General features: G+C 51.7%; 2 protein-coding genes across 2 annotated transcripts; one reads left to right on the forward strand and one right to left on the reverse strand.

Annotated features, from left to right (window-relative positions):
- Window positions 1–1,225: 1,225 nt before the first annotated feature.
- ACKR2 (atypical chemokine receptor 2) lies at window positions 1,226–3,886 on the reverse strand. The gene has a single exon (XM_027100233.1). The coding sequence runs from the start codon at window positions 3,595–3,597 to the stop codon at window positions 2,422–2,424; it is 1,176 nt and encodes a 391-aa protein (XP_026956034.1). The 5' UTR covers window positions 3,598–3,886; the 3' UTR covers window positions 1,226–2,421.
- A 3,289-nt stretch (window positions 3,887–7,175) lies between these two features.
- On the forward strand, window positions 7,176–10,132 carry CYP8B1 (cytochrome P450 family 8 subfamily B member 1). Its single transcript, XM_027100234.1, has one exon. The coding sequence runs from the start codon at window positions 7,651–7,653 to the stop codon at window positions 9,184–9,186; it is 1,536 nt and encodes a 511-aa protein (XP_026956035.1). The 5' UTR covers window positions 7,176–7,650; the 3' UTR covers window positions 9,187–10,132.
- Window positions 10,133–10,620: the final 488 nt, after the last annotated feature.

Genomic DNA, 10,620 nt, shown 5'->3' on the forward strand with positions numbered 1-10,620 from the left:
CCCTTTAGGCACAGGCTTCAGGGCACTACATCTTATACACCTGTTATTTACAGAGAGCACACACCCACATTTACGCAGCCGGAGAAAGGCACATAGGAACACACGGAAAACCCACGGGCACATACTCAGACGCACGTGGACACAGAGACACATTCACGCTAGATCCATATACACAGCCATATGTGCTCCACACGGCCCCAACAGCAACACAGACACACGCACACAGACCACCCACGTGCACACATGCAAATCCACCAATGCTGGTGACAAGCCCTGCTGGGTGTCCCTTGCCTGGCATACCTTGTCCCATCCCATCTGTGTGTCACGGGCACCCAAGTCAGAGACTCTGGGAACCTAGATCCTACCAGTACGGCTCAGGCTGTATCTCACCAGTCAGGCTGCCATGTGGGCAGGACTGAGGTCCCCTGTCGGGCAAGATTTCAAGAGCTCTAAAATAGAACATCACCACCACATCCTCAAACAAACCACCACCTTCATATCCAGAGGATCTTCATTTCCCAGGGGACTGAGTGGGCTCACAGTCCTTCCTGACAGTGGGGAATCTGGGGCGTTGGGGAGAGAGAACCAGAGGCACCAGAGCTGAGACACAGTGGGAAAAATCAGCCAGGTCAACTCAGGCAACATCCAGGGACAGCCCTGCTCATGACACATGTGCTGTGACCAGACCATCCAAGCTCAGGGGAAGAGAAGAAAGAGTGGGCAGGATACTGACCACCTGCTCAATTCTCTATCCATCCAGCTATTCATTCAAAAAAAAAAAAAAAAAAAAAAAAGGTAGTGAGCACCTGCTACATTCCCAGCACTGACTGAAGCACGGGGGACGCAGATTTTACACCAGGCAGAGTCCCTGTTCCCCGGAGCTTACGTTCACCCAGCCGTATGTCCTCCTGGTCTCCATCTATCCATCTAAAGGTTTCCCTCTGAGCACTACTGTCTGCCAGGCTCTGTGCTGGGTTTTGCAGGACAGACACGGCAGGACATGGCAGGTTGTGCCACGTGGCTCTGGGAGGTAGGAGAAAGCAGTGATGCTTCAGAAGCTCAGGAAAGAGAGATGGCACTGTAGGCCAGGGGCTCCCTGGTGAAAGGCTTCTCAGTGGACGTGTCAGCGGGCAGGAAGGATGCTGACCGTGGGAGACATGAAGCACCCAGGCAGGGCATATCCGTCAGGAATCCTTAGATCGCAAGTAACAAAACACCACCACCCCAAACTGGAAAAGAATTTATTGGTTCGTGTCACTGTCAAGTCCAGGCTTGGGATGAGCTTCAGCCGTGCCTTGATTCTAGGGCTCGAGCGCTGCCCCCAGGATCTGCTCACTCACTGCTGTCACCTCACCTTCTGAACTTCGAGCCAATGAAGGAGCAGCTCCAGACCTCACATCCCCTTGGCTTCAGTTTCATGCCTCTGTTCTAGCATGCTCTAGTCACGTAACATTTCACAAGCTCTGCCTGGGTCATGTGTCCATCCATAAATGAATCACTGTGCCAGGGAAACATAAGGTCATCACTGATCAAAGACCCATGCTCTACCCAACCTCCACCCTAAGCACAGGGCAGAGTGACCCCGGAGTGGTTTCCCAGAGCAAGGAGGATTCAGTTACACGACAAGGGTGAGGGGATACCTGGCTGGAAAATGATCCCTGTTCCATAAGGGAGCCAGAAAGCGCAAAAGCAAAGACTGGAACCTGCAGGAAAGAACAATGGGCGTGGCAACCAGGAAATGAAAAGGGAGGTGAAGGAGTACAAGCGTGAAATGGTGTATGGGATTCTAATTGTGAAAGCTCCAGGCTTAAATTGGACAAACGTTCTGGACTTGATAGTGCAGGGTCTAGGGAGCCCTGAAGCCTCCTGAGAGGGGGCGTGGGAGGCAGAGGGAGGCAGATGCTCCTGGACCACCAGGAACACGTGTTCACTCTGCCTCCCACCCGCAGACTCCCATGTGTGGAGTACCTCCAGCCCCTCCTGACTGCCAGACCCTGGATCCACCTTCAAGGCTGTGATAGCAAACAGTCTTGCAGTAATATTCCCCCAGCTGAGCCACAGGGAAGGCGGAAGTCTGGTGGGTGGCAGGCCTCGGGCTACTCTGAGGGGGATGGGAGAGATGGCTGAGGGTGTTGCGGTTACTCTGGTTGCTGGGTGTAGATTGGATGAGAGCACGAGGATAGGAAGCACAGAGGTCAGCTGGAAAACTACGGCAGCCATTCAGGCCAGCGAGTATGGAGTCCTGGAAGGCAGTGGAGAAAGAGGAGGGAAAAGACAGGAGACAGTGAACGCTGCTGATGGCTGAGGACCAAGAACTGACTGGTTTAGCAACATGGTCACTGAGACCTCTGAAGGGAGGACTTTGGTGGACGCACAGCTGAGCTGGGTCCCATCTGCTCTCATGGACTGTGGTGTGGCCACTCAGGCTGAATTTTTCCTTGTGTCCCCCTTGTTGGGGGAGTCCTCAGCCTGCCTCTCCCCGAGGTCATTCATGCCCGTTATATCTTCTTGGCCACTGAGCCTACTACTCTCAGAATAGCTGGACGGTGGGGTCTGGGCAAGGTAAGGAGCCTGGTGTCGTCTGAGCACAGTGGCCAGGAAAGCCTTGAGGTACTGGCGGAAGCGGCGGCTGGAAAACGCATAGAGGACGGGGGTGAAGCAGCAGTGGAGGAAGGCGATGCTCTCTGTCACCTGCAGCGCATAGTCCAGGTGCTGGCTGACCTTGCAGTCCCCAAAGACTTGCAGGTCCAGCAGCGAGTGCAGAAACAAGGTGACGTTGTACGGGAACCACAGCACAAAGAAGGCCACCACCAGGCCTATGGCCATCCTCAGAGCCCGGCTCTGGCCTGGGGGCCTCAGCCTGGCCAAGACGGAGCCAATGCGGGAATAGAAGAAGATCATGGCAAGCAGGGGGAGGAGAAACCCCAGGAGGTTCTGCTGGAAGCGGAGGAAGAGCTTCCAGATGGTCCCGTGCCCCCCAAAATCCGCAAAGCAGTCCCACACGCCTGGGGCGTTTTCCTGCGTCCTCACAAAGACCATGTCGGGGATGGAGACAGCCAGGGCCACAGCCCACACGACAGCTGCGAGGAGCAGGCTCTTGGCCCGGGTCCTCAGCCGGTGGTGGGGCTGAGCGTGAACAATCTCCAGGTACTTGTCGAGGCTCATGCAGCTAATGAAGAAGATGCCACTGTAGAAGTTAATGGTGTAGAGGGTGCTCACCACCTTGCATAAGAAACTCCCAAAGACCCAATGCCAGGCCACAGAGATGCCCCAAAAGGGCAGCGTCACCAGAAACAGGAGGTTGGAGATGGCCAGGTTCAGCAGATAGATCTCGGTCATCCGCCTTCGAGGCACATACCGGAGCAAGACCACTAGGAGAAGGAGGTTCCCGCTCAGGCCCAGCACAAAGATCAGGCCATAGAAGAGTGGCAGAAAGACTCTGCCAAACGACAGCACCTCGTCCTTCCTGCAGAGCATGAAGGCCACGTCGCCCAGGAAGTACTCATAGTCATAGAAGGAGCTGCTGTTCTCAGAACTGGCCACCTTGGTGCTGGGTGGCAGAGGAGAGGCGGTGGCGGCCATGGCGGGAGGACACATCCAGTGCTGGAGCTCTGTGGGCCAGAGAGCAGTGTGAGCAACAGGAGACAAATCCACCCTCTCTCCAAACCCACTTTAGCCAGTGCTCTGGGGTGTCCAATAGACTCTTCACATTCACGCCAGTAACCCATAGGCTAGCAAGTACGGGAACAAGGATGAGGAGCCCAAGGCTACCACTGAATAGTTATGTCACCTTGGGTAGCTGACTTAACCTCAGATGTTCTCACAGTACTCACTTCTTTTTTTTTATTTTTATTTTTTGGTACGCGGGCCTCTCACTGTTGCGGCCTCTCCCGTTGTGGAGCACAGGCTCCGGATGCACAGGCTCAGCGGCCATGGCTCACGGGCCCAGCCGCTCCGCGGCATGTGGGATCCTCCCGGACCGGGGCACAAACCCGTGTCCCCTGCATCGGCAGGCGGACTCTCAACCACTGCACCACCAGGGAAACCCAGTACTCACTTCTTTCATGATGGTTTCTCTTATTTTCCCCCTCATCATTTATAAAGACTGATAATGTCTTTCATGTTTTTCTTTATTATTTAGGGAGACCAGTTCACTTATTTATTGTGTACATACTCTTCCTCACGTGTGGCTTGAAATTATTCTTCTTTGTGTGGCTTATAATTTTTTCTTTTTAATGAGAGCTTCTCTTCAGTGGGGCTTGCTTTTTCTATAAATACCTAGTGTGCCTACTCTGGCTTTGAACTCTCTTTACTTCTCTCACTTGAGGATTTCCCTTCCTTTGGTTATTTTAAAAATATTTTATTTATACATATTTAGTTTTATGTCAATATCTTCATTTATAAATATTTAATATTTTAAAAATATTTTATCCACTATTTCTAGGTTTGCAGCAGAAAGGTGTGAACCAGCATGTCGACAGACTCAGAACTAAACCTACTAATCCCTCAGTTTCCCCATCTTTAACATGATATTAATTATAGTGCCTTTCCGTGGGGTTCTTGTGAGGCTTAAATGTTATAATTCAGGCAGAGCATTTCGAGCTCTATGAAGAATGCCCAGAACATAGGAGGCACTCAATAAACATTTGCTTAAATTATTGCTTTGCCCAGAGCTGAGTTCATCATCTTCCAAACCAGCCTCTTCTCCTCTCCCTTGTCTATCTAACTGAAGAGCTCCACCAGCTATTCGGTCACCTAAGACTGAAACGTGGGAGACATCACAGACCCCTTCCCCCCAACCCTCATCATCACCCTGTGTGTCTCTACCTCTTTACTGCTATCTCCAGGTTCCATAAAAATACATACATGATAAAAATATTTACATGATACTCTTTTTAATAAAATTAAGACAAATGAAACATATATATATATATATATGTATATATATATATATATATATATATAAAACAACCACCACCTCAGGAAGTATATGAATATATGCTGTGAAGGAGCTCAAAGAGATAAAAGACAGGGGAAAGATAGGCACAAGACTGAAGATGGTGGCTGCCTGGCAGGAGAAGCTAGAGACATGGGATGGGGCAGGTCACTGTCCATGGTCAAGTTCTCTCTGGGCAGCAGTTTCCCAGGTTTTAATTGTATTATTAAACATAATTTTAAAAAGAGAGCCTCACATGAACCAGTGAGAAACGTGTCATGAACCAAGGATTATGCTCAATCCTGTTCTGTGTTCTAAAAGGAGAGAGATTTCATGTTCAGCCCACTAGATTGTTCACCAATGGGGAAGAGGGTTTGGGGAGGAGAGAGGAAAGAGATAAAAAAAAGAATTTGTGGCCCAAGCAGGCAATCATGCACAGCCACCAGAATAAGACCTGTTGGCTGGTGATGATAATGGGCCACAAACCCAGAAATACAAACCAACTCCACCTTGTGCCTCTGTATTTTAGTTTTTACTCCTTGATTCAAATGAGGTTGAACTCTTAATACAGTGAATGTATTATTTTGTATGTGTGTCTTCTGTGCATGATTTACTGTTTTAATGGGTGGGATTCTCATTTTATAAGAGGTTTTATATAGTAAGGATTTTAGCTTTTTACATATATATTGCAAACATTTTCCCCAGTCCTTTCCCTCCCAGTAGAAGTTTAGTCTGTTTTTTTTTCCAGGTAGAATTTTGAAAGAAATGTTGACTCAGGTCCTCAGCTGATCCTTCTAGTATCCATGACACCGTGACCCTGTGATGGAAATATGCAATTCTGCTGAGGCAGAACCTCTCTCAGGAGAGCCCTGGAGTCCTCCTACTCCTTGAGCCTCTGTCCCACCCTTGGGCTCCTGTCAACTGGCTTCTGGGCCAGATGTTGGGGAAACACAGATGTCCTAACCCCACCCCAAGACCTCAGCCTGGGAGGTTTTAACTAGGGCTGGGCTCTGCTCCTGACTGGCCTTGAGAACTTGGCCCTGTGCCTTCCTTTCTCCGTCCTTCACTCCCCTCCTGTGCATCTGGGCTCTCCTGTCCCTGAGCCCCTCTTTCCTGGGCACCAGTATAGGCACCCACCCCCACCCCCAGCACATGGCTGGTTTGGGAGTCCATGAGCTGCTGGCATTGGGAGGAGGGAGCGCCCTTCTGCACTTGGGCCTGATTAGGGCTTATTAGTCAGGAGTTACCACTAATTAAATACCAGCTCTTCTAGTCTGTTAGCACTGACCTTGATCCTGACCTGGCTTCTGAAAGTCTCTGGCTTTTGCTTTAGCAAACAACCAAGTCTGATAATTGCTTTGGTCAAAGCCAGAAGTCAAGGTCAGCAGGCCCCGGGCTGGACCAGGTCACCTTTACAAGGCTCCCTTCACCTGGAACACTCCGTTCTTTTCCCTCTCGGGGCCTTGGCCTCCTGATCGTTCACCTTGGGAATCTTTCCACATTCTCTGGACCTCTGGGGCCACCAGCCCCTCCCATCACTTTCATCAATAATACCAACAACGATGACAACAGTAACCAACATGTGTCATATGCACGTGACAATTGGCCAGGCACTTTCATGTCAACTCTGGCAGTCCTGGAAGGCAAACCAGGAAGGAACGGTCAGCCCCACTTAACCCAGGAGCAAAGTAACTTCTCCACAATCACGCAGGAAGTCACTGGCTGAGCGCATCTGAGCCCCAGGTCTTCAGACTCAGAAACAGTGCCTTGTCCCTGGTCTCATCTCATTCTCGGCCTCTGTTCTGCCCTGTCTAGCAGTTTTCAAAAGGGGCCACCTGAGAGAGGTGTGATTTGAGCTCAGGAGGTCTTGCTTGCCCAGGTTTTGCCCTCATTGGCTGGTCCAGCCTTGGTAGATTCCACCATTAATGCCCCCAAGGCTTTATGGAGCCTCCTTGGGAAACGTAGTCTCCCTACAGGTCAACAGAGTAGCCTCCCCAAAATATCCAGATCCTAATCCCTGAAGCCTGTGGATATGTTACCTTACATATCAAAAGGGACTTGACAGAAGTAATTAAGGATCCTGAGCTAGGGAGGGTACCCTGGATGATCCCGGTGGGGCCACTGTACTCACAAGGTCCTTTATAAGGGAGGCAGGAGTATCTGAATCAGAGAAGGAAATGTGACGGTGGAGACAGAGGTCAGAGGGATGTGGTTGCAGGACAATGGATGCAGGCTTTTAAAGATAAGGAAGGGGTGGATGTGAAACTTAGTAAGTGCTCGGTGCATTTCTGCTGAATGAACTAGCAAATTAATGAATACATGAATTCATGAGTAAATAAAGGAGTGAATAATCAGTAAGTCACGGGGGTGAGGATGGAGTCAAGGAAGGCTTGGCAGAGAAGCTGCTGGAGCTGGGTCTGGAAAGGTCAGAACAAAGCCTGAAGCTGGTGAGGGGGCTGTGACCATAGCTAGAGGTTTCCTTCTGGGCTTTTTCCTAGTCCCGCCTCCTCCTCCCACATGACAAGGTCCTAACAAAATCCAGGGGAACGTTTTGCTCCCAGGTACTGTCTCGCCAGGGTTATTTACTGTAACTTGCAGTCACCGGGCAAGGTCCAGGTGGACAGATTTTTCTACCCTCAACTTGTCAAGACCTCCCAAACTCTCTGGCACCCAGAGAACAACGTGTCCAGAGCTCAACCTGGAAGAGCACAGCCATGGTGCTCTGGGGTCTGGTGCTGGGAGCTCTGATGGTGGCCACTGTGGGGTACCTGTGCCTGCAGGAGCTGCTCCGGCAACAGAGACCCAAGGAGCCCCCTCTGGATAAGGGCTCCGTGCCCTGGCTGGGCCATGCTTTAGCTTTCCGGAAGAATATGTTTGAATTTCTGAAGCACATGCGGGCTAAACACGGGGACATATTCACGGTGCAGCTAGGGGGCCAGTACTTCACCTTTGTCATGGACCCTCTCTCCTTTGGCCCCATCCTCAAGGATACGCAGAGAAGACTAGACTTTGTGGAGTATGCGGAAAGCCTGGTGCTAAAGGTATTTGGATACCGCTCCTTGCAGGGAGACTACCAGATGATACACTCAGCCAGCACCAAGCACCTCATGGGGAATGGCTTGGAGGAGCTCAACAAAGCCATGCTGGACAGCCTGTCCTTGGTTATGCTGGGGCCCACGGGCCCCAGTCTGGATGCCAGTAGCTGGCGTGAGGATGGCCTCTTTCACTTCTGCTACAACATCTTGTTCAAGGCCGGCTACCTGGGCTTGTTTGGCTACACAAAGGACAAGGAACAGGACCTGCTACAGGCAGAGGAATTATTCGTGCAGTTCCGCAAGTTCGACCGCCTGTTCCCCAGGTTTGTCTACTCCCTACTGGGACCCCGGGAGTGGCTGGAAGTGGGCCGGCTCCAGCGTCTCTTCCATAAGACGCTCTCTGTGGAACACAACATGGAGAAGTACGGCATAAGCAACTGGATCACCTATATGCTTCAGTTTCTGAGGGAGCAGGGAGTCGCCCCAGCCATGCAGGACAAGTTCAACTTCATGATGCTCTGGGCCTCCCAGGGTAACACAGGGCCTACCTCTTTCTGGGTCCTCCTGTTCCTCCTGAAGCATCCAGAAGCCATGCGGGCTGTGAGGGAGGAGGCCACCCAGGTCCTGGGAGAGGCCAGGCTGGAGGCCAAGCAGTCCTTCAACTTTAATGTCGGTGCCCTGCACCGCATGCCGGTGCTGGACAGCGTGATGGAGGAGACACTGCGGCTGAGGGCCGCGCCGACCCTCCTCAGGGTGGTGCACAGTGACCACAGCCTGAAGATGGCCAATGGGCAGGAGTACCTGCTCCGCAAGGGAGACATCCTGGCCCTCTTCCCTTATCTCTCAGTGCACATGGACCCCGACATCCACTCGGAGCCCACCACCTTCAAGTACGATCGCTTCCTCACCCCCAGCGGCAGCCGAAAAGTAGACTTCTACAAGGCAGGCAAGAAGATCCACCACTACACCATGCCATGGGGCTCGGGTGTCTCCATCTGCCCTGGGAGGTTCTTGGCCCTCAGCGAGATGAAGCTCTTTGTCCTGCTCGTGGTCACACACTTTGACCTGGAGCTGGTGGACCCTGACACACCTGTGCCACCCGTGGACCCCCAGCGCTGGGGCTTTGGCACCACACAGCCCAGCCACGAGGTGCGATTCCGCTACCGCCTGCGCCTGTGGAGTGAGCTCTGCCCAGGTGGCCGCAAGCCTGGCTAGGGGCTTCCCTTGGGGTCTCCAGCTCCGCTCAGCCCTCTGAAGCCCCAGACCAGCCCTTCCTCTGACCTGCTTGCCCTCTCTGCTCTTTGGCCTCCTTCTAGGCGCCTCACAGGCTTCTTCTTCTCTCTTTAAAACACTGTCTCTCACAGTGGATTCTGCAGAAACTGCCTCTCACAGGAAGTCCAGGGAAGGGGAAATATCTGTGGGCAACTCAGTTTGGGGGCTAATACATGCCTTGACAAGTCCTGCAGTATAGACACTGGTTACGGTGGGCAATGCAGCATCTTGCAAACGTTAGTCTCCACCCTCCCACTCTGCTTTTGTTGTTTTTCCTCAACACTTATTCCACATCCTGTGGAATTCAGGGTTTAGAACAGTGTCATCCTATAGCAGTATGAGGCAAGCCACGTGCATAATTCTTAATTTCCTAGTTGACACATTTTTTTTAAAGTAAAAAGAAAGAGGTGAAATTCATTTTTATACTATATTTTACTCGACCTGATATATCTAAAATATTAGCATTTCAACAGGGAGTCAATATAAATGTATTAATGAAATATTTTTACATCTCTTTTTCCCTTCAAAATCTGGTATGTACTTTTTAACCCTTGATACTGAGCACATCTCAGTTCAGACTAGCCCCATCCTAAGTGCTCAATAGCTACGTGGGGCTAGTGGCTTCTGTATTGGATAGAGCAGCTCTAGAGAAGGGCTGCCTTTCACATAGGAGTTGTTCAGGGTCCCTCCTCCGTGCCCCCCTCTCCCCTCTGCACCCCTACCTTGGGGTGATCTCAACCCCTCACTTGGTTTCCACAACCATCGCTGGGCTCAGAGCTCTCTGCTACCTCCAGACCCCCAATCTCCCCACAGGGGTCTCACAGCACCTCTGACTCAGTTCGGCCCACGCAGAACTCAGCATCTGTCCCCCCAGCCTCTGCCCTGAACCACCTGCTTCTCCCGATTTCCCTGCCTTTCTTTGCGCGGGACACCACCATCCACCCCTTCCCCCGAGGCAGATACAGAGGAGACACACTGGCTCCTCCCTTTCTCTCCCCCATAGGGAGAGAGTTCTGTCAGCCTGACCCCTGTGGTGCCACTGAACCTTGTCCCCCCGCTTCCCCCCGCATCCCCCGCTGCCCTTCTCAGAGCTCAGAACTCGACATTTCTCTCCACGTGGGGCCTGTGGGCCCTCCATTTACCCTGCTGCCAGAGACTTTTTTTTCCAAAAGCACCTCTGGGTGTCCCCCTTTTACTTTTCTGGCTCCCCATCACCTCCACACACCTGACATTTAAGTTTTGCCACAGTTGGTCCCCAAATTTTCAATCCAGTGCAATTCAACTCTGGCAACTTTCTCCAATGGAACTGTCCGTAAAGTACAGGGCTCGCTTTCACTGTTAACCCTGGTGCGAGCTACTCCCGGAAGCCTTCTTGAA

This window comes from Aethalodelphis obliquidens, unplaced genomic scaffold (genome assembly GCF_003676395.1).
Source record: "Aethalodelphis obliquidens isolate GAN/ISIS:26980383/991018 unplaced genomic scaffold, ASM367639v1 scaffold650, whole genome shotgun sequence".
Taxonomy (NCBI): Eukaryota; Metazoa; Chordata; class Mammalia; order Artiodactyla; family Delphinidae; genus Aethalodelphis; species Aethalodelphis obliquidens.

Excerpts from the sequence above, each read along its gene's own strand:
- ACKR2 (XM_027100233.1), bottom strand. The coding sequence starts at position 3,597 with ATGTGTCCTCCCGCCATGGCCGCCACCGCCTCTCCTCTGCCACCCAGC.
- CYP8B1 (XM_027100234.1), top strand. The coding sequence starts at position 7,651 with ATGGTGCTCTGGGGTCTGGTGCTGGGAGCTCTGATGGTGGCCACTGTG.